This window comes from Arvicanthis niloticus, chromosome 4, assembly GCF_011762505.2.
Source record: "Arvicanthis niloticus isolate mArvNil1 chromosome 4, mArvNil1.pat.X, whole genome shotgun sequence".
NCBI classification, from domain to species: domain Eukaryota; kingdom Metazoa; phylum Chordata; class Mammalia; order Rodentia; family Muridae; genus Arvicanthis; species Arvicanthis niloticus.
In genome coordinates this window covers 74,883,408-74,906,731 of record NC_047661.1, presented here as the reverse complement: position 1 = coordinate 74,906,731, position 23,324 = coordinate 74,883,408, and the positions used below count along the sequence as shown (strand labels likewise).

Below are 23,324 nucleotides of genomic sequence, written 5' to 3'. Positions count from 1 at the left end.
AAATTGCAGTTCTACAGTTGGGAAAGGTGAAAGGACTTAAGCAAATGTTATGTCTTCAGCCAAACTGTGAAGGGACTCCTTTCCCTTCCCACATGCCTATGTGTCTTTCTATCCTGCATCAGGGAGAGGCCATCTCTAAAATCCAAACAAAATGCAACCTCAAAATTGAAGAAAGCAATCAAATAACAATATATAAAATCAACTAATTCTACTGGTGATGACTCACACCTTTAATCCAGCACTCAGGAGGCAGAAGCAGGCAGATCTTGAGTTTGAGGCCAGCCTGGTCTACAGAGAGTTCCAAGACAGCCAGGGCTACACAAAGAAACCCTGCCTTGAAAAGCCAAAGTCAAAACAAACAAACAATCAACCTTCTCATTAAAAAGAATTCTTAAATCTTATTTTTAAAGAAGTTTTGGTAGTTTTATACAATGGCACCTGCCTGTAATCCCAGCACCTGAATATAGAAGAAGACCACTGCAAATTCAAGGCCAGCCTGATCTTCAGAGAACACTGCAGGCCAGCCTCTCAAAAATCCCCACTCAGAAAAAAAAAAAAGAAGAAAACATTACTCTTTCCTGCTTAGAGATGTAAGCTAGTATTGATAAGGAAGTGAATATCTGGTAAAGAGACTGTCATTCTGGTAACCTGTTTAAAACCAGAACAAATAAGACAGCTCTCCCCCCACCCCCCACCCCCCACCCCCCCACCCCCCCCTACACACACATCCAAGGCTAGAAAAGCTTCTGCCTTACTAAAATTTGTTTATCTGTGGCCCTTAACAAGAGAAACACTTTGCACTCTGAAGAGTTATATAAGGATTTTGCAACATGTCATCAGTTTGAAATCTTGTTTACTCTAATCAGACATGGGCTATTTTACTACAAGGTCTGATTTTCCTTACATTTTCAGTTGTATACTTTTATTCTATAATTCATCAAATATTCCAATAGTTTCCTGACAATTTACTTCATCTTCATGTAAAAAAAAATAAGTTAAGATTAAAAAAACTGATATTCAGGGGCTGAAAGGAAGGTTCAGATGTTAAGAGTGTATGTTACACTAATAGAACCTAATGTCAGTTCCTAGCATCCACATCATGGGACTTAGAGCTGCCTCAATCTCTAGCTCCAGGGAATCCAACACCCTATTCCGGACTCCTCCCATACCTGCACTCACAGGTAGGTAAACATTCTCATATACATAAATTTTAAAGCTTAAAAAATAATTTAAAAAAACCTGACCGTGGCCTATGGTCTCTATGAATTTGAAGCCAGTCTAGCTTACGTAGTGAGTTAGTCCTAGGGCTGTGTAGATGCTGTTTCTGTCTCAAATAAAAAGCTGTTTCCAGAAATAATGGAAAAACAGTACATTTCACAGTGATTTAGCTAGTGTGTGTGTGTGTGTGTGTGTGTGTGTACCCTGTTATTGTAATACAATATTACATAAGACATTGACAAGATAAAATTTAAAATTTCAATGTGAAACAGCAGAGACCAACACTACATACACAACCCTCCTTCCAAAGCCTTGTTTTCTAAAGGCTATGATGATACAGACTTCTGGGAAATGATGGATTTACTTTGTTGGAGAATGGCAAAGTAAATTAGGCCAACTAAAATGAAATACTTCCTAAGATGTAACTGTAATACAGTAGAAAGAGGACTGGACAGTCAGGCGTGATAGGTTATGCCTAGTATTTCCAGCAGTTGAAAAACTGAGACAGGAGACTGCAGTGGTTCAAAGTCAACCTGTGGCTAGAGTGAGACCCTGACTCAAAATAAGATAAAAGAGAGACAGAGACAGACAAACAAGCAAAAGGACGTCCACAAATGGCGTGGGACATTTTTCTGTAAGAACAGGGGTTGCTCCACCTCAACCTAACAAGATTTAAACCTGGGTTCTGGACTAAAAACCTGTCCTGAACTATAACGATTACCCAAACCTCTACCTTCTGCAGCAAGACACTAATAACATGTAAACTCTTAAGTTTCAAATGTAGCCCGAGGGGGATGGGGGGGGGGGTTACAAGTCACTAGAATCTGAGCAGATTCTCAAAGAACTAAGTTTTCTATTTAAATGTAAACCTTTCCAACTGTAGAATCAAGACCTTGCAAAACTTCAATGTGGCCCCTTCTACAGCCCAAATTACTTTCGCAGTTAAACCAAGTCAGTTTGCCCAGTTATTTACTAGGCATCAGGGGACATCAGCTGGCAGAGGGTTAAAAGACCACACACCACTCCCTAGCAGAGTAGAGGCGGCCAGCCAAGCACCACCTCTACTCCAAAAGTTGAGGCACAGAACCCGCAAATACCCGTCACCCTCCTAGCTCCTCCGTCACCCTCCTAGCTCCTCCGGGCAAGGCGCCTCCTCGACACCCCTCCCCCAACACCCGAACGCCACGGCCCTACAGCTCTGCTCTAGCTCTCCGCACTTGTCAGTCCTTTCTGTCTCCTCACCTGGGTTAGCTGTAGTCGCCGCCATGGTCGAGATGGCACCGTCGCCGCGCCACCCTCAGTGGGAGGGGCAGCCGCCACCGAGCTGGGGGAGGGGAGGGAAGAGCCACTCCACAGAATCGGCACCTTAACGCCGCCACCGCTACCACGGAATCCAAGATGGCGGATGCCCAGCCCCCCCCCATCCTGGGGAGAAGACACGCCCCATACCATGGGCGCGGTCAGCCTCCAGACAGCCTCCTTGGGAAATCTGACCAATAGAAACTGGGAATCGCCATAGAGGCTGGGCTAGTGACTAGGCCGGTGAGTTCAGGATCCCGAGGAGTGCTAGGAAGCCAGAGCTAGGAAGCCAACCAGCTGTTTCCCTAATCCGGCCTTCTTGGCGTCAGAGATTCATAACCAAATTGACGTCAGGGAAACGCAAAAGAAACTGAGCATTTTACTAGAAAGTTTCCTTTTCTAGTGGGCTCATCAGCATATGTTTCCTACAGACGATTTGCTATACAAATCCTCTATATGTTCTAACATGTCGACTTCACATAGTGATCACTAATCCATTCTAGATGTTTTTTTATGAACTTTTGTCACTAGTCAAAGTCCGATAACTAATTCTTAAAAGTTGGCTCTGAACCTGGTAGGAAAAAGCTGTGGTACCAAAAATGTCAACATTCAAAACTGGAGACAGTGAATAAAGAATTTTTATTAAAACAAGTATTTCAGCACTCAGAATGCAGAGACCAGCCTGTACTACAAAATGAAACTAGTCCCTTTCTCTGCCCTCCAAAAGTGGGGTGTCCTATGTCACAAGTTTTTTACAAATGACAAAGTTATAACGACACAGAACTAATGTCTAGTTATAAGAGCAATTCAGAACAATGTAGACTCAAAACACAGTGAGATGAATTCTATAATTTTACAGATCACGAAATACAAAGAGCCAGGCGTAGTGGTGCATCCCTTTAATCTCAGTACTCAGGAGGCAGACAGAGGCTGGCCAATTTCTCTGAGTTCAAAGCCAGCCTGGTCTACATAGTGAGTTCTAGGACAGCAGGAGCTATGTAGAAAGATACTATCTCAAAAACAAGAAAACCAAAGACATGAAACAAAGGACACCTTGGAAATTAACCCAGTAGTGAGAAGCAAAGTAAATGAAACTAACATTCAACCTACTACATTCATTCCCATGCATATGTGGATTGGAGGGGAAGGGGATACATTTGTCCTTTGAAACAAGCTCTCATGTAGCCTAGACTGACCTCAAATTCACTATGTAGATGAAAATGGCCTTGAATTCCTGAGTCAACTGCCTCTCCTGTCAATGTTAGAACCATAAACATAGGGCACTACTCTTTGGCCTGCTGTCAGTCTGATTCACCAAATATTTAAAAATCAGCCATGAAGATGACTCCACTAGTAAGTTATACAAAGCTACACCTAACATCCCAAGATCCAATGCTCTGAACTTACACAAGAGAGGACTCCTGCAAATCTTCAGAGTTCCTCACACAATAGCATGTGCACATTTAGAAGTAAGCAGAACTGACAAGATGGCTCAAGAGCTAAAGGCACTTGAAGTTGGATTCTCCAAAAGGCACATAAAGGTTCAAGGAGAGAACTAACTCAACAGCTATCCTTAGGCCCTACATATGTGTATACACACACACACACACACACACACACACACACATTCAAATCATCTACTAAAAGGAGGTATGGTGAGAGGCTAGACGACATACTGGCTTCTTATCTGGTTGGTTGTTGGTTGCTTTAGATTGTTTGGTTGCATGGGTGGTTTGATTGGTTTGTTTAGATGTTTTCCTAGGGTTTTGGATAGTTTTATTTTTAATTATATGAATGTGTGCCTGCATTTAAGTTGTACAGGAACATGATTAGGCTGATAAGTCAGATCCTATCAACCTGGAGTTACAAGCAATTGTGAACCATTCCACAGGAGTATTGGAAACTTAACTCAGATCATTTAGAGGAGCAGCAAGTGCTCTTAACCACTGAGCCATCTCTTTAGCTCATTTGTTTGTTGACACAGAAACTCAGTATGTAAGGCTCAACTCTGGAGAACTTCAGAACAGGGAGTACAGCTGACTGGGACCACAGGCAACTAATAATTGATACTCTTATGAAATAGGATTTCACACTGTCACTCAGGATACCCCAGCCTAACCATGTAGGCCAGGCTATCCTGAAACTTGAATTGATCCTTGTACCATAGCTTTTTAAATATATGATTATAGGTATAAGTCATCATGCCTACTACATACAAAACAAAAAACAAAAAAACAAAAAAAACAAAAAACCCACATTTAACCACGACTTTATTTTATTTTGGTTTTTCAACACATGGTTTCTCTATGTTAACAGTTCTGGATGTTCTAGAACTTCATTTGTAGACCAGGCTGGTATCTAACTCACAGAGATACATTGGCCTCTACCTCCCAAGTACTGGGATTAAAAGCATGCAATACCACTAAACTATAATTTCTTATATTCAAGTGTACTATTTAGATGTCATGTTTTGTTTTTGTAAATTTGACACAAGCTAGGATCATCTGAAAAGAGGAAATGTCATAAAAACAATGCCTCCGACCTGGCATTGTGGTGCGCACCTTTAAATGCCAGCCCAGCAATTGGGAGGGCAAGGTGGGTGGATCTCCAGCAGTTCCAGGCCACTCATTACAAGACCCTGTCACCAACAAACAAAGCATTCCATTACACTGGTGTAGACAAGTCAGTATGATAGTTTCTTGATTAATGATTAACATGGAATGGTCCAACACATGGGTCAGGGAGCTCCCTAAGCAGGTAGTCCAACAGTGTATAGAAAAAGCAGGCTGAGAAAGCCATTAACAGAATATCAGAAAGCTGCATTCCTCAATGTTCTCTGTTTCACTTCCTAACTAAATTCCTACCACAGTACAGTAGTGGACTGTTTAATGCCAGCACCTGAGAGGCCAAGGCAGGTGGAACTGAGAATTTCAAGCCAGCCTGATCTACATAGCATGTTTCAGGCTACTCTGCGTTATGAGACTGACCCTGTCAAAAAAAAAAAAAAAACCTGTTAGATGAAATAAATAATCTCAAAAACAACTAACCCAAATGCCTATGGTGGCACACCTTTAACCCCAGCACTCACTCAGGAGGCAGATGCAGGCCATCTCTTTGAGATGGTCTACAGAGCAAGTTCTAGGACAGCCAGAGCTACAGAGAAACCCTGTCTCAAGAAAAAACAAAAAATCCAACCTGAAAAAAAAAAATAACCCCAAATATGGATTTTTCTATCATATTCCTATGCTACCATTTAATCTCCACTTCATTTCTTCCCACTGCACTTTCTAACCTTTATTAATCTTCCAATTTCCATAAATATTTTTGTCCTTAAAGGGCCAGGTGTGGTGGCCTGTATCTCTAATTCTGGCACCAGAGAGGCACAGAGGGAGGTTTGTGAATTTGAGACCAATATAGGATACAGAAAGACATCAATGGAAGCATAAGCTAGGTATAGAGGTGTTGTCTTTAAAAAAAAAAAAAGTGAAATGGAAAAACGACTAACAGTGAAATTCTGACCATAGCATAAGAGATGGGCACCCTTGTTCCCCTACAGTCTACAATCCCTGTTCAGGTACCTGAGCTTGTTCTTGACGTTAGGGGTCTCAGCTACAATGCCAGCATAAAGCCAGACCTGATTTCCATCTTTGTACTTGGCCACCACTCGACTACCCACAAACAGCTTGTCAGCGGGAGGGTGGTAATCATAGGCAATATGGTTCCCAGACAGCAGACTCTTTCCTTTGTTGTCAAATTTCACTTTGTATTTCTTTCCTAGCCCTGTATAAAAGAAAAGACAAACAAACAAATTTTTTAAAGAGAAAAACAAAAAACTTTCTATGTCAAGTCCTGGGTACAACATAGCAGACAAAAGGAAAGGCTTTGCAAAAACAGTCAGCCATGGACTAAGCCTAAAACAGGTTATCTTTGCTTGGTCCTTCCTCCAGCCTGAACATACATACCCACAGTCTGGATGGCAATAAGGGTGCCTTTGTGCCATGTCTTAGTCCTCTTCTTGCCCAGAATCCGCATGCTGACTATCAGGTCCCCATCTTTGCTCAGTTCTCCAGACACCTGACCCAAGGTTCCTATAAACATAGAGTTGTTATGAAGAGTGATATGAGAGGTTGGATGGAGAAAGGTGAGGTCAACAGGGCAGTAAGGTAGGATGGGGTTGTAGCTCAGCTAGCCAACTGCTTGCCCAGCATGCACAAAGCCCTGGATTTGAACCTCACCCCCGCATACACCTGGCATAGTAGCTCACGCCTGTAATCTCAAGCACTCAGATAGGAAAGGCAGGAGGATCAGAGTTTAAAGTCATCCTCAGCAACACAGAAAATTCAAGGCCAGCCTGGGATACAAAAGATACTATCTCAAAAACAGAGGGTGGTGTAGAAACAGAGGAGACTGAGATATTCTGTGACCATTAGCCACTTTTGCTAAACTCTTGGACAGAGGCAGAAACACAAGACAACTAACTGTTTATGCTAACGGGAGAAATAAATACAGAGCATCCCACTTCTAACTCCTTTGGCATACTCCACCAGCCTATGCCACGGCCTATCACCAACTCCTCATCACAGCAACAGTAACAACAGTCAACAGCCTGAGCCACCACATCAGTCAATCCCCGTCAGACGGACTGTGGGCATAAAACTAATGCTAAAAAAGAGACTGACAAGTCAAACAGCTCTCTGAATGCAAAGCAGACTCTCATTACATTCCAGAAAGAACTCACCTCTATGTGCATGCAGTGTCTATGCAGGCACTCCTTGACACTAACCTTTACGTAGATCTTGAGAACTGCTTTTCTTGTTGACAGCATCCATGAACTTCTGGACATCTTGAGCTGATTTTCTTAAGACAGCCATAGCTTCACAGAGCTGTAGAAAAATAGAAGAGGGAAAAATAATTCATTATCATGAGAGAGACCCAACGTGAGAAGGCCAGGGACTCAGTGAGATAGCCCTTGTCTAACATGTACAGGGACCCCTGGTTTGGATCCCTAATGCTAAAAAAAAAAAGTAAAAAAATAAAATAAGAAAAGAACACTGCCTGTGAAGAACTTGGAACTTGTCTCCAACAACCAAAATAAAGTCAATTGTATTTGAAGACCTAGAGAGAGCTCAGTGGATAGGAGAGCTTTCTGGGCAAGCAAGACTACCCGAGTTCAAATCTCCAGCACCTATTTAAAAGAAACCATCATAGTTTGAAAAAGAACAGTCTCCACAGGCTCATATATTTGAATGCTTAGAACCCAGCGAATGGAATTATTTGAAAGGATTACAAGAATTAGGAGGTGTGGCCTTGAGGGAGAAGTGTGTCACTAGGGATGAGCTTTGAGGTTTCACACACAGCCCATGCCAGACCCTGTCTGTTTCTCTCACCCTATGATCAGGATGAAGCGACAGAACAGTGACTAGACAGTGAGCCACACCTTTGACTGACACAAGACCAATGCTGTGGGAAGACATATCTCCAGAGTCAACAGTGTAGCTGGAACAGTAAGCTTCAGATTGAATTAGTGGTACTGTCTCAGGGGAGCAACGCAGAGGACTATATATTGGCATGCTTTGCACACATATACACACACACCCCATAGATATAAACAAACATAAAAATAAAACTGCTTTGTTATCTGTAGTTACTTTGCCAAGTTAAAAGACAGTTTCTTACAAATCTGCCTCAAAGGTCAATTTTAGGAGTCATTTCTATTAATATATATGGGATGAACTCTGCTGAATTTTATGATCATGAAACATTTAATACATATATCCCTTGGTAACATTTTTTATGCATTGTGTTTCTGATGTGTGCTATGTATGTAGTGCATGAAGCAGTACACATGATGACTCCAAGCATGCTACAACATCAGGTATCTTCTTCCTCTATTATGTCACTACTTACTGCCATTGGGCTAGTTAGCCACTAAGTTCTTGAGGATCTGTTTCTATCCAACAAACAAGCATCAGGGTTACATATGTAGCAATATTCAGATTTTTTTTTTTTATGAGTTAGGAAGGAATTCAAACTCAGGTTCTCAGATTTACAAACCAAGCAATCTTACCCAATGAACCATCTCCTCAACTCTGCTCCTACTTTCTCTGCATTCTGATAAAACATTTTTTAAAAATAATGAAAATAATAAAAATTAATAATAAAAATAAAACCAGCTTTTATATTGTAAAAACAAAAAGTATAAAATTGGTGGGGCCACAGTCCTGAGTACAGACACTAAAGGAATGTGCCACCATTCCTAGCTGAAATTTTATTATATTCTTGAGAAAAAAAAATAGCAACTTTCACAATTCTCACTTCCTGGGGATCTTAGTCAGGAAGTTCAGTACAGGAGGAAGACAAAGAAACCCAAGCCTTTAACCTACCTACTGCTGATCACATATCAGCTACCCACAGGGGAAAAATGTTCTGTTGCAACTCTGCACTATAAACTCAGAGGAAGTGTAAGGTCCCCTATGACTGAACTTGGCAAAGTATAAAATGCTTAGGACAATGACGACAAAAGTCACTCCAAGGAGGATGCAAATGGACATTTCTGCTTCCATGAGCCCTTACCTGGATGCATCATCAAACAGCCGATCAACATAAGCCACTTCAGACTCTTTCTGGAGTACCCACGTCTCCAGCTCTGCTAGCTGCCTCTTGCGCTGCTGTATACAGTCCATCTTCTCCAGTTCTTCATCAATGAACTGCCGAAGTTCCTCCATAGAGATACCCAGCTCTTCAACCACTGCCTGCTGCAGCTCAGCAATCTCTGCAGAGTCACATGCACTCAGGGAGGGAGGACATGCTTTTGCCCTGGGCAGGATGAACAAGAAGCGAAAACAACTCTAACCTCAACTCAGACAATTTCTCTCTCATTATAAAAGGCCCTCCTATCCTGCAAACTCTGTTCCCTCTCCCTCCTTCTTCAGAAGGTGATCCCGAGATTTCCCGGGGAGACTCATCTTCTCTCACAGACCAAAGCCCTGAGTAACAGCGTAGAGCTGAGACACCTTGGGGAACACCAACATGCACCAAGGAGCTACCTAAAACAGTGTTTCCGAAACTTAGCTACAAAGGAAGGTTCTTCTGTGAGCTGTTTCTTAATTAACTTCGCTCTACACAGCGTCTAATCCCAAGTACCCCGTCCACCTGGAGACAGTGGATCCGTAATGGACTAATTTCAACGGGGGTTGTTTATTCCTCCTTTTTCTTATGGCACTTTGCTTTCCTGTGGGCAGTTGGCTTTTCAAAACTCCTAGGACCACGCGAGAGGGCAGCTGCATAAGCTTAGGAGGGGCTCTCGGCTGCACCGGGCCGGGAGTCTACGACCAGCAAAACCGGAAAAAGAGAGGAAAGGTCGCTCTTTCCTACGTGAGCAGAGCAAAAGCTTGACGCAATGGCGACCACCCGACAGTCACACTCCCAAGAACGCGCCCAAGGGTCTCGGCCGCCTGGGCCTCGGAGGACCGCGGCAGCCTCCGGCCGCCTTCCCGCACCTCACCCACGCACCGCCCCACGCCCACTCGCAGCCACCGCCTCAGGCCGGCCCGCCCCGCTCCATCCCGGGCCGAGCCCGACCCCGCCTCGCTCCTCTCCCGCCAACTTTCCACACACAGCCCCAACCTCCCACAAGCAAAGCCTCCCGGGTCCACCTCAGCCTCAGCCTACCTCAGTCCGTCCTCCCCACAACTCCGACTCCCAGCACAAGGGCGCGTCTCACAGCACCGACCCCAGGTTTTACTCCAGGGCTCCGCCTCGCCAAAACCCACGCAAACTGAAGGGAGAGACAGCGGGGGAGGGGAAACAGCGTGAGGAGGCAAAGGGGCGCAGGGACCAAAAGGAAACCCCGGAATCAATGTGGAGCGTCCTACCGATACGGTAGGCCGAAGGCCTCATATTTTATAGCATGGCGCTGAAGGGCAGGGATTGTGGGAAACTGAGACTACGCATGCGTAAAGCAGGACACTTTTCGATAAGGGGCTGTTTGGACAAAGCAGGCTCCCTACCCCAATATTGGCAACAATGGTTCATTTATGGCTGTTGAGAATTAAGGGGTTTTTTGGCGGGGGGGAAGGGGTTAAAACTGGGCATATTTATAATACATATATATGTAATACATATTATGTATGCACTTATACGCACACACATGTATTTTAGTAAAAAAACAAGCTTTAGCCAGGCATAGTGGTGCTTGCCTTTAATCCCAGATCTGGGGAAGCAAAGCCAGGTTGGTCTCTGTGAGTTGAGGCCAGCCTGGTCTGCATAGTGAGTTCCAGGACATCCAAAGCTACACAGTGAGATTCTGTTTCAAAACAAACAGCCAAATATATATTTTTTAGTTCTTTAATTTTAGACCTAAGTGTATTTTCACTATGCTGGACCAGCCTGACTCCATATAAGGTTATAAGCCATCTTGTTGCAAGGTAAAAATAAATTCATTTCTGTTTTCTGTAAAACTTGGGTTTGGCCATGTCTTGACACGTTTTCTGGAATTTGACATGTCTCATGCCCTATATTCTGATTCTCATCCTGATAATATAATTTTGAAGTGTTCAGTCAAGCTCCTCCATAACCAAAATTCCTCTGGAAATCCCCAACCCTTGAAAACCTCCTAGTCCTGTTTGTTTTTGCTTTGTTTTTGTTTTTTTCTCAAACCCTGCTTTAGGGAGATAGCCCTATCTAATAGAAAATAAAGCTTGCATAATTTGACCGAACAATTTGGGTCATGGTTTTTATTCTCATTCAGTGTCATTAAAACCCTACATATATGTCTTTATACTGTATGCTTGCCTGGTGCCCACAGAGGTCAGAAGTGGTCAACAGATACCCTAAAATTAGAGTTATAGATGCTTGTGAGCCATCATATGGGTCCTTGACAAAAGCCATCTAGGAAAGGCTCTAGCAAGTCTTTTCTGGAGTTTTCTGGAGATGGCCCACCATTTTGCATGTCTGCCATGGGTGAGCTCTGAGAGGCATGGACCCCAGAGACTTCATCCCAGCATTGCTTCTCACTGCTAGCATGCCTTTCCTGCCACTGTTGCATAGCTTAATGATTCCTGGGTATTTACCTGTTCTGTTGGGCAGATTTCCTGCAGAATCAATATGAATATTTATTTTCATGCAATAATGCTGTTTAGACAAATTGATGGTTTCTTAATTTTTGATAATGGTTTTATAAAACTCCTAAACTGATACAAGTAATCTAAAGCCCCTATAAAATAAAAGCTGCAAATAGGGCTCTGTAAACCTTAGTGTGTCATGGGCTGATTGCACTAAGAAAAGAAAACAGGCTTGAAACAAATTTACAATCAAGGAAAACATTCCTTCTACATTAGGAATGAGGCCACTATCTTGAAACTAAAGGTCATAAACTGGAAATGAACAATTTATTGTAGATGCAAGGACAGAAAATAAAGATTGACTAGTTTATCTATACAAGACTTCAAAATAATAAGACACAATGCAGAAAGGATACTTGGGGGAAGGGTGGAGTGGGGTGGGGTGGGGGGAATGGACCTGTTTAGGAAGGTTCTTTGGAGCAACTCCCAAAGTTGTTGTGTTGTCTGGAAATTGGCAGTTCAGTTCACAGGTTAGCAGTGACAGCTCCATCCACTTGCAAACACTTCACAGATATATCAGCAGTTCAGGTCAGTAGAGTCAGGATAGCAAACAGGAATCAGCAGCAGTGGCATCACCTAGCAGAAGCAGCCAGGCCTCAGCCTCAGCACAAATCATCAGAAGGGACCAGGAGGAACGCCGGGAGCAGTTCTCAGCTGTGCTTATCTCCCCACAACTGTTGCACAGCTAGCTCTGTTGCAGGCCAAGCTCAGCCCCCATCACTGTCCATTGAGTCCTTTTATTCTCTCGCCAAAGGTCGCCCGTCCTCCACCTGTCTTGCCTCAGCACCTGTTTTCAGCTGACATCACTCTGCCAATCAACCTGAGTCCGCAGAAGCAGCAAGAAACCACCGCACACCACCATAAGTTTTTTGGTACATTTCTTTCTATGGAGCCCCAACAAATGGAGCTCAATTACACAAATGTAAAATAGACTAATACATGCATGTCATTCAAGAATCCTTCAAAGCACATCCTTCCTTTCACATGCTTGCTTGACCAAACCAGCTCAGTCAGTCAACAGGTTCTCCAGGAAAAGAGCAAGGATTAAAAAGAAAAAGATAATTAGACAACACTGTAGTATGGCCCCAGCCAGTTCTGAGGCTGAGGCAGGTTTATTTTTTCCCAGTCTGCTTTCATACCATTTTAATTATATACAGATAATAAGGTCAGTTCTAGGTTAAGGAACAAACAAGACACTAAATACAAATAGTCAAGGAACAAGCAAGAAAATAAACAAAGTCCCATGATCACTATATCTAGGGGCTTATCAGGATGACCAAGATATCTGAGCCTATTCCCCTGTCCTAGCCCAAAGTCAAATTCTTGCCTGAAGCCTACTTCTTTGTTCTAGTCCAAAATCAGATTCCTGCCTGAGCTTACTTCTTTGTTCTGGCCCATTGTCCAATTCCTGCCAAGTTTCTAGAAGCTGTCCTCAGAGCTCTCCACACTTGCTTTAGCAGAACATTCTCTCTCCTGCTTCTGTTTCAGCAAAACGTTCCTTCACGAGTATGCCTTAGACTTTCACCTGTATCCTTTTCAGCTAAACGGTCCTTCATGTGTTTGTCCCAGCAAAACGCCATTCAAAAACTTTCCAAAGAACCTTTAAGTTTCCACTTCATGCTTCACTTCTTCTTCTTCTTTTTTTTTTTTTTTTTTTTTTTACTTTTCTTTTTCTCTGGATCATGAAGAGTTAAAGAATTCCTAGCTTCTTGTCTGGCCAGTGAGGGGCCTCTGAGTCAAAGAGTAAAGAGCTCAAGTAACTAAGTTTCTTTTCTCAATCCTTGTGTTATCAGCAGGAGTTAATTACCGGAAGCCATCAGCTTTTGGCCCTAGAATAGCAAGAGAGCATTAAAGAGCCAAACTTCAGCAGCTTTTTGGCCTTGCTGATGCTGTGCCTCATACCTTGCTGCCTTTCTCAGTCTACCTGGATCCTGAGTTGAATCTCAGCAGGTCCTGGGACCCCAACCCAAGTCCTCTGCCAGAGCAACAAGGGCTTAAATGACTACTCAATTATTTATCAAAAATAATTGGCCGGGCAGTGGTAGCACATGCCTTTAATCCCAGAACTTGGGAGGCAGAGGCAGGCGGATTTCTGAGTTCCAGGCCAGCCTGGTCTACAGAGTGAGTTCCAGGACAACCAGGGCTACACAGAGAAACCCTGTCTCAAAAAACAAAACAAAACAAACAAACAAACAAAAAAATTGAGTTCATTTTAGGAATATGGAAAATACAAATGAACAAAAATAATTAATAATTCTACCACTGAAATTGTATGGTCTTTCCATGAGTTTTTATGGTCATCTGTGTAATACAAAAGGACTCTGTCTTTCACAGATATTCTATATTACTTTGTAACCTCTCTCATTTTGTATTCTAGCAGAAGCTCGTTTTTTTTTTTTTTTTTTTTTTTTTTTATAAATAAGTAATGCTCTCTTATTAAAAGCCAGAGAATTAGAGATTGGTTCCAAATGTAATAAACATGGAGAAAAGAAGAGATACAACTAAAACCACTAACTGCAAGAACTTCAAAGTAGGAAGACAGTTTAAATATGTGAACTAAACTCTAATAAAAAGAGTTACATTGCCATGGTAACATCAGATAAAGCAGAAACCAAGGCAAACTCATTACATAAGAGTAAAGATGGTTTCAATTAGCCTTCCAAGGCGTCGCTGCATGCTTGTTTCTCATACTCATCTCATCCTTTTCACCCACTTCTCTCAACTTCATTTCTTAAACGTCTGCTGTGTGCGTCCCTTTAAGTGCGTAAGCATCCCCAGTCAGTCTTTCCTTAGAAGTTTCTTTTGATTTTTTTTTTTCTTGTTTCTCCTTTTATGGTTCTTCCTCCTCTGGATTTGCTCAAGCTTTAGCTCTTCCTCAAGACTTGGTTCAGAGACCTCCATTATCTGTATTTCCTTCCTTTGGTGGGGTTTCATCTTGTGTATGTTTCTCTCGCCTCCTTCTTTGCTTCCTTCTGCCTATTCATCTTTGAATGCAATTACTTCCAGTACAGAACTAGTCCGTGGCTTTCTCCACTGAGCATTGGGCATTGCAAAAGAACAATCTTGCAGACTGCAGGATTCAAGCAAGCTCTCTTTCCTTACCCTGGCCTCACACAAGACCACATGCAGAGATGAAGGAAGCTGGTTCCCAGAAGAAAACCCCATGTGTACATGCCTCCAGCATGTGGAAGCCAGAAGAGTGTCAGATGCTCTGAAACTAGAGTTACAGACAGTTCTGAGCTGCTCTGTGTGTTCTGGAAACCAACCCCAGATCCTATGCAAGAGCAGCAAGTGCTCATGAACACTCAGTCACCTTTTTAGCCCCTAAGTGTGGTTCTTCAAAGGATAGTGGGTCTTATCAGTAGGAAGCAACGTGGGGCAAAATAACCTATGCACAAAATATCAATACTTTGGAAATAGAGATAAGAGAATAAATGGTTTGACATTAGCCTTGACTCCTGTTAGGAGCCGCGGTGAGTGTGACAACATTCGCCATTACAAGATGGCGCGGGCATCCTGTGCTCCCACAAGTAAACAACTAACTGCACAGGTGCAAAAGGCAAAAGTGCGCCAAAGTCACTGCCCATCCCGGGGCGTAATATGGGATGATGAGTAAACAGCCAATCAGAAGTGAACACGCCACTCTAGGGTATATATAGCAGTGCCTTTTCCGGGCTTGGGGGTCTTTCCACTTCTGCTGATACAAGAATAAAGCCTTGTTGTAGTAACCACCCGAACACGGCCTCACGTGTCTCTTTCGTGGGCGAAGGGGACACGGAAGAGGCCCTGAATAGACTCCCTAGTGAGTGTGATGCCAGCCTGGGAATAAGGGAGGAAAGATCAAAAATTTAAAACCAGTTACATGAGACCTTCTCAAAGAAGTATAAAAGAAGGAGGAAGAGGAGAAAGAAGAAGGAAGGAAGAAGAAAAAAAGAGGGAAGGAAGGGGAAAAGAGGGAGGAGATTTGGAAATAGTGTAGACTTCCATTCCTAAAAACTGGTAATTTCATGGCTTGTTCAAACAATGGACATATTCTTCATCTGTTTGTAGAAAGATAATGGAAGATGGTGGAGATATGGTTTACTCCTTGTGGTGCTTGTCAAGTAAAAGAGAAGGCCAGGGCTCAATCTCCTCACTTGTTTAACAAAACAATACAAAGGAGTGGAGGCTGGGGAGACACTCAATCGCCGCACAATTATGAAAACCTGAGTCCAGGCACCAGAACTCAAGATAAAACACACCAAGCCTATCTTTGTAATCCAAGGGCTGGCAAGGTGGGGACAGGGGCATTTTTGGAGCTTGCTGGCCACCCAGCTTAGCCTAGTTCTTAAGATCAGGCAGTGAGAGACTCTATCTTAAAGAAGGTAGATGATGCTCTAAGAAAAACATCAGATGTTGTCTTCTGGCCTACACATACTACATACTTACACATGGTATATACTACATATATAGTTTACCAAATATACATTCACACAAATAAGTATATGCATGCAAAAGCAAATCCCACACGGATGCATTTTCTGTGGACATGGAATCATGTTAACGATACAATATTTGGCTGGAGGGGTAGCTCTGTTGGTAGAATGCTTGCCTAATATATTTGAATCATTGGATCCATCCCTGTGCTTCATAAAACCCAGCAGTATGGTGGTCCATGCATGTAATCCCAATACTTGGAAAGGTAAAATAGGAAGGTGGGTGTATGGGTCAGGAGTTCAAGCTCTAGTCAAGGATACATGAGATCATTTCATTTAAAGAAATAAGATTAAAGCTGGGCGGTGGTGGCGCACGCCTTTAATCCCAGCACTTGGGAGGAAGAGGCAGGCAGATTTCTGAATTCGAGGCCAGCCTTGTCTACAGAGTGAGTTCCAGGAGAGCCAGGGCTACACAGAGAAACCCTGTCTCTAATAAAAAAAAAAAAAAAAAAACAAAACAAAACAAAAATAAGAAATAAGATTAAATAATTTTTTAAAGGACGCAGGCTGGGGAAATGGATCAGTGGATAAAAGTACTTGTCCCACAAGCTTGAAGGCCTGAGTTTGTATACTTAGAAGCAATGTGTACTTGTTTGAATGAGAATGCCCCTCCCACCCCATAAACTCATCTATTGAATATTTGGTCTGTAGTTAATGGATTGTTTTGGAAAAATTGGGAGATGAGTGGCCACATGGACACTGGAAACTGAACCTGGGTCCTCTAGGAGAGTAATGAGTGTTCTTAACCACAGAGCCATCTCACCAGCCCCTCTTTTTTCAAAACCAGAAGTTTTGCCTTTGCACTTACAGAAAGCACATTTAGCACCGAGGTATAGTGTAAGGGTAAACACTTGCCTTGCATGTGAAAATTCCTGAGTTTGAGCCTCAAAATTGTAAGAAGCAGGGTGGGGAACATCCCTAAACTATTATAAGAGAACAGTTCTCTATCCTGAAGGGAAAAGGCCTCTGGCTCCCAGCACAATCCACACCACTGTGCCCCAGCCAGTAGGGATTCGACAAGACCTTAGAAAAGAGGGTGAAAGAATAATAGGACAAGAGACACAAAGAAGAAGCACCTGTCTGAATGTCTGCTCAAGAGCTTAAACTTTATTGTTCAGGCTGCCATTATAAAGGCAAGCAGGCAGGAGGGTCATCTAACAGTCAGGGTCCAGGGTCATCCTGTAATTGCAGAGTTCTCTAAGCCCACAAGAATTTCTAGCCCAAATTACTTATCTAAATACTTTCTCACAAGCAAGAAGGCAATTAAAACATTATCTGAGTTGCTTATCTGATTAACATTTTCTCCCTGGCAGGAGTGCAATAAAGTATTCCTTAACTCAGGCTGCTTACTTAACTGACACTTGCTCTCAGGCAGAAGGGTAATAAAGTATTCCTTAACTCAGGCTGTTTACATAACTGACATTTGCTCAAGGCAGAAGGGAGTCTTGGCTCCTGGCACCACTGCAATCAAAAGCCTTTAGAATCTTTCAGTGTGGTGGCACATGCCTGTGGTCCCAGCACTTGGAGAGCTGAGATAGGAGGATAACTGAGTCTGAGCTGAAAGCCAGGCAAGACCCAACCACCCCATACCCCTCCCCATGCTGAAAGAAAAAAAAAAATCACAACTCATCTTTGAGAAGCCCACAGACAAGCTCTCTTTACGTCTTACTTTCTCCCGAGTGTCTCTCTTTCTCCTAACCCTCCTGCTTGAGTCTATATTAAAATAGTATAATAAAATCTCAAACTCTGCTGAAAGAAGGGAGAGAGAGCAGGAAAGCACTTTGTGGGTTTGCTCAGCACATTCAAGTTGCCAGCATGATCAGCCTTGGGCTTTGAGGCTCCTATTGCATAAAATAAGGAATGTGGGACTGGAGCATAATGAGATAGCTCCTGCACACGTGTGCAAGTTCACACTGGACATGCTGGGGAAGGATGCTTTATACTGCCCCAACCCAGTAGGGAGGAATCGGATGCCATCACACTACTCAAATGGCATGCAACTGAAAGTGTATGGATTCTTTACTTCTGAGATTTTCCATTTAATAGTTTTGGATCATGGTTGACTGACGCCTAGGGAACTAAAAACCCCAGAGAGTGAGATGTGAGCCACTGAGATGGCTCTGTGGATAAACAGGCACACACATATGCACACACACTAAATAAATAAATGTAATGATTTTTTTTTAAGGTAAGCAAGATGACTTAGTGGATAAGGACTCTTCAAGCCAAATCTGATGGCCTGGATATGATCTCCAGGACTATAGTGAAATCATTACAAAGGGACAGTAGTTATCCCTAGTAAACGTGGATAACAAAATTCATGCATACTCAAGACTGTTATTAAAATCACACGGTGTTTGCATATACCTGTGTGCAACTTCTTGTATGCACTATTTCTTTGTGTGTATACATTTGTATATGTGCTCATGTGTTAGTAGTCAGAATTATCTACAAGTTTACTTTGGCTGTCACAACAAACAACCTTAGTGGGTTACACATGAGCACAGAAATGTATTCTCTAAGAGTTCTGGAGGGCAGAAATGTGCAGCCTTAAACTTTGAGCCATTTCTTCAATCCCAATGCCATGATTTATTGATTTATTTATTTATTTCCTCCCTCCTTCTTTCTTTCTTTTCCTTTCTTTCTTTTTTTTCTTTTTTTTTTTTTTTTTTAAATTTTGAGACAGGGTTTCTCTGTGTAGCCCTGTCTGTCCTGGAACTCATTCTGTAGACCAGGCTGGCCTTGAACTCAGAAATCCACCTGCCTCTGCCTCCCAAGTGCTGGGATTAAAGGCATGAGCCACCACTGCCTAGCAAATAATTTTTTATAAAGATATTGTGGATTGGATAAGACTATGATACTAATCCTTGACCATCTAGAGTTTATTTTCCAACACAAGATAAATTTCACTATTCATCACATAGGAAAAATGACTAACACATTATTGAAAACATTTCAAACCACACCCAAGTGTGGCAACAGTGTTGGTAAATTCCAGAGCTTAAGGCAACTGAGCCCAACTTCTACTTCCTCTCAAGTTGAAACATTCAACTTTTGAGGTGACTCTGTTTTTTCAAGTAGGGGCCTAAACTCATCTCACCCTCCCCAGAACATTCTTACACTGCAACCCACATCCCCACCCTCAGCCCCTGACACTCATCAAACTCTGTCCTATCTCAAACTCTTACATCCTAACAGCCAAACATTGACTTATTATGTTGAAACTCAGTACAGTCTACTCCTGAGGACTTTTAAGTTTCTTAAAATCTATCACTGCCTCTCGCAAAATCTGTCAAATGTCAGACTCCAACTCCAGGTATCGTAGCACCCCTTTTTCTACCCACCAGGCTAGAGGTTCCCTTCCTCAAACCGACTAGCAATTTGACTTTACCCACATGCCCACTGTCAAATGTTCCAAGTACCTCCTAGTCTTGGTGGACACCTTCTCAGGGTGGGTGGAGGCATTTCCCACTACCAACAAAAGGGCTCAGACAGTTTCTGATCTTCTCCTCCAAGAGATCATCCCCCGATTTGGTGTCCCAGCCTCCCTCCAGTTAGACAATGGTTTTGAATTCATGTCCCAAACTTCTCAAACTCTATCTAAAGCCCTAGACATCCCCTGGCATTTTCATATTCCTTACCACCCCTAGTCTTCAGGAAAGGTAGAAAGAGCTAACTGCTTCCTAAAAACCACTCTTGTCAAAGTGTCAGGGGAACTTTACCTCCATTGGGTAAAACTCCTACCTCTGGCTCTTTTCAGGCTACAAACTCTCCCCAAGCGACCTCTCCTCATCTCACCTTTCAAATTCATGTCTGGACGTTCAGTCCTAACCCCTGGTCCTTCACCTAATGTTCTCCCCTCCTTGATCATCTACTCACCCCATTACCTTGCCACCTCTGCTCCCTCCTATGGAACTTTGCTGACCACTGTCTACCAAGGCCACACACTGTCTCCTGCCCACTGCCTGTCAACATTAGTGACCAGGTTCTTCTCTCCCCTCCAGACCATCAGCCCTCACCCCCTCTCTCCTAAATGGCAGGGCGCTTTCAAGGTAATTCTCGTGACTCCTACAGCTGCTAAACTCAAGGGACTCTCTCATCGGGTCCACCTCACACCTCCACCTTAAAATGACTCCTCTTCTTACACATTGATCCCAACAGGACTCTGCTATCTTATCTTATCCAGATGTCAAGATCACTCACTCATCTGGTCCCCAATCCCAGAAAAATGAGACTCTACTCTGACAGCTGTCCTTGACCCTACTGGATTAGACATGGGCTTCTCATTCTCCCCCTGCTGTTTGTGTCCATCCAGGGTAGCCCTTACATCTGGAGATCTGAGACTCAAAAAACCTCCACTGATAACAGTCTTTCCAAATAGGGTCAGGAAAATGCTCCACAGCTGGATGCCAGGAGCTGATCCAAATTACTGCCATCCCTATATCCACCATTCCATCTAAATATTATGATCTCTTTGTTTGCTTCCCCTTTGATCAGACGAAAGACGATTGTAAAAAAAAAAAAAATGGCCAGATGAATATGGGGGTTGCCCATATCGGTCTTGCCAGATACATATGCTAAGGATCACAGACCAATCACTTCTATCAACAAAACAAAACTCTCTTCTTCTATATACAAGACCCATAGAATCCCAGGTGGGAAACAGGAGGTGTTGGTAAGCTCTATTGTAAAAACCAATCTGGGTCCCCAGTGAGTACTGTTCACATCCAGAGAAAATATATCTCAATTGTCCAACCTCTAGATATCAGAAAAATAGGAGAAGTAATCAAACACTCCTCCAAGGTTCTTACTTCCTTGACATCTCCCTTCTTAAATGGCACTAACCTGTCATTTTACCTTCTGCTTCAGACCCTGACTTTGGCCTGGTTGCTTTAAAGATTGCTGGCTATGTGTACCCCCTGGAACTAACTCACAATGGGCATTTACAGCCTCCCCAGTGATACTGCCAAGTAACCTCATCTCATCTTTCACCAGCTGCCCTGACTCTAATGTTGCCATGACCCATACCTTTTCTCTTTTTGGCATGGCAGACTATTTTAAGACATCCAGGCCAGGCAGTGGTGGCGCTTGCCTTTAATCCCAGCACCTGGAAGGCAGAGGCAGGTGGATTTCTGAGTTCGAGGCCAGCCTGGTCTACAGAGTGAGTTCCAGGACAGCCAGGGCTATACAGAGAAACCCTGTCTCAAAAAACCAAAAACCAAACTAAAAAAAAAAAAAAAAGATATCCACGACACATTCTGTAGAAACACTAAGCTCCCTAGACTACAATAAAACCACAACCTTTGATACCTCATCTCTGCCAGCCACAGTGCCCTGCAGCCCAAAACAACATCAGTTCTCTGTGGCACTCAGGTATATCATTGTCTGCTGCTCAGGAGTTTGCACATTGGTGTTTCTTTTCCTGAACTAGGAGTAATCCACGGAAAAGATCCTCTACTGATCCTGGCTGTAGACAAGATACCTGCCAACATGACGAGAAGGCAAGTTGTGCCACTCCTGGTCACTGCAGGAATAGCTGTCAGTGCTGGAATGGCAGAGCTGACTACTTCCCTAACCCTATACAGTAAGTTCTTTTCCCAGCTTGACAAGGGTCTTCAAGAGGTCACCCAAACCATGCTCACCATCCAAAGACAGATCGATTCCCTGGCAGCAGTGGTGCTTCAGAACCAATGGGGACTAGATGTCCTTACAGTGAAAGCAGGTGGCCTTTGCCCGTTTCTCTGAGAATAATGCTGCTTCTCCGTCAACAAATCTGGGATAGTAAAAAATAAAATCCAGCAGCTACAATCAGACATCCAAAAAATGCAGGGAACAATATGAGGGCTACAATTCCTGGATTTTTAAAAACCCTTGGTGGAAAAGGACATTGTCCTTCCTAATCCTGTCTCCTAATTTTTCTTGCTTTACTATTTGCTCCCTGCCTCATTAACCTCGTCTCCACAATCCTTTTACAGGATTACCAGCCACTGTCCACGGAGGAGCCTGATGCAAATGTCTATCAAGTGTGCCCAGATAGTTAAAGTCAGCTACACCCAAAATTGATGACACCCCTAGACACAGGAAGCAATTAAGACATCCAGCGCCCCTATTCCCCTTTCACCATCAACTTCCCTGTCCCCCCTTTTCCTCTCTTTATGATAAGAAAAGAGGAGGTATGTTAGTATCAGAAGCTGTTTACAGCCAGCCTCTGAACCCAGTGATGATGTCATCCCCAGGCAACAGGACCATCCTGTATCCAATGCCATAGCAACTGTTGCATACTCCCTGTGCATTTGTTACCTGCATTACCTGCCTATGTCACAGCCCAGGAAAAAACACAGATCCCAACCCATCTCTCTTTTTCTCCCTCACTACTTCTTCTTCTCTTTCAATGAAGACCTCCCAAAGTAAGAACTACGCTGGCTTGGGGTGATCTGTCCAGAAATACACTGCTTTTAAACTAACAATATGAGCCTTTGCTTCAATCAATCAATCAATCAATAAATCAATAAAATGAATAAAAATTAAATAAATTTTAAGCTAAGAGTGGTGGTACACCATTTTAATCCCAGCATTTGGGAAGCAGAGGCAGGTAGCTCTGTGTGAGTTCCAGGCCAGCCTGGTCTACATAGGGAATTCCAGGCCAGTCAGTGCTACATAGTGAAACCTTGGCTCTAAATCAATAAATAAGATACATTTTTTTTAATCCCAGCAGTTTCAGGGCAGTGGTGGCGCCTGCCTTTAATCCCAGCACTTGGGAGGCAGAGGCAGGCGGATTTCTAAGTTTGAGGCCAGCCTGGTCTACAGAGTGAGTTCCAGGACAGCCAGGGCTACACAGAGAAACCCTGTCAAAAACAACAACAACAACAAAATCCCAGCAGCCAACATCTCCTAAATTCTTCTTCATTAAAGCTAGGCTTAACGAATTCCCAAGAGAGGTTAATTCAAAGATCCGTTGTGTACCCCAAAAGGCTGGCTGCAGATCCATAGTCTACTTACTACCCATGGGTCTTACATAGGAGGTATTATCTGCACTATTAACAGTGGCTGCTGTCCTAACCATTGTTCTATTGCTGTAAAGTGACACCATGACCACAGCAACTCTTATAAAGAAAAGCATTTAATTGTGTACTTGCTTACAGTTTCAAAGGCTTGGTCCTTTATCATCATGGTAGGGAGCATGAGGACAGACATGACAGCTTGATGCTGG

At 43.1% G+C, this 23,324-nt stretch overlaps 2 protein-coding genes and 1 long non-coding RNA gene across 9 annotated transcripts in view; all 3 read right to left on the bottom strand.

The window, feature by feature from the left end:
- Window positions 1-2,640, bottom strand: part of Arnt (aryl hydrocarbon receptor nuclear translocator) — a 65,066-nt gene extending 62,426 nt beyond the window's left edge. For 2 of the 4 annotated variants that reach the window (XM_034500874.2, XM_034500875.2), the window contains exon 1: window positions 2,461-2,633. In XM_034500874.2, the coding sequence (XP_034356765.1) occupies window positions 2,461-2,485 (25 nt within the window). In that variant the 5' untranslated portion in view covers window positions 2,486-2,633. Of the gene's footprint in view, window positions 1-2,460 lie in introns of all 4 variants that reach the window. The other 2 variants (XM_034500873.2, XM_034500876.2) reach the window with 2 other exon arrangements.
- Window positions 2,641-3,137: 497 nt separating this feature from the next.
- Window positions 3,138-10,455, bottom strand: LOC117707819 (histone-lysine N-methyltransferase SETDB1-like). 2 transcript variants are annotated; one of them, XM_034501359.2, is made up of 6 exons: window positions 10,189-10,455; window positions 9,091-9,333; window positions 7,301-7,400; window positions 6,480-6,605; window positions 6,096-6,297; window positions 3,138-5,505 (listed from the first exon to the last, which is right to left on the bottom strand). In XM_034501359.2, the coding sequence occupies exons 3-6, from the start codon at window positions 7,386-7,388 to the stop codon at window positions 5,463-5,465; spliced, it is 459 nt and encodes a 152-aa protein (XP_034357250.1). In that variant the 5' UTR covers window positions 7,389-7,400; window positions 9,091-9,333; window positions 10,189-10,455; the 3' UTR covers window positions 3,138-5,462. The 2 variants fall into 2 exon arrangements, with proteins under 2 accessions (XP_034357250.1, XP_034357251.1); XM_034501360.2 differs by having other exon boundaries at window positions 3,138-5,155; window positions 10,189-10,454.
- Window positions 10,456-11,134: 679 nt separating this feature from the next.
- Window positions 11,135-23,324, bottom strand: part of LOC143442058 (uncharacterized) — a 32,764-nt gene continuing 20,574 nt past the window's right edge. The window contains exons 4-5 of one of the 3 annotated variants that reach the window (XR_013109949.1): window positions 21,757-21,887; window positions 11,135-12,663 (exon numbers count right to left, since the gene is read on the bottom strand). This is a non-coding gene — a long non-coding RNA (uncharacterized LOC143442058). Of the gene's footprint in view, window positions 12,664-14,225; window positions 14,857-21,756; window positions 21,888-23,244; window positions 23,321-23,324 lie in introns of those variants that run through there. The other 2 variants (XR_013109950.1, XR_013109951.1) reach the window with 2 other exon arrangements.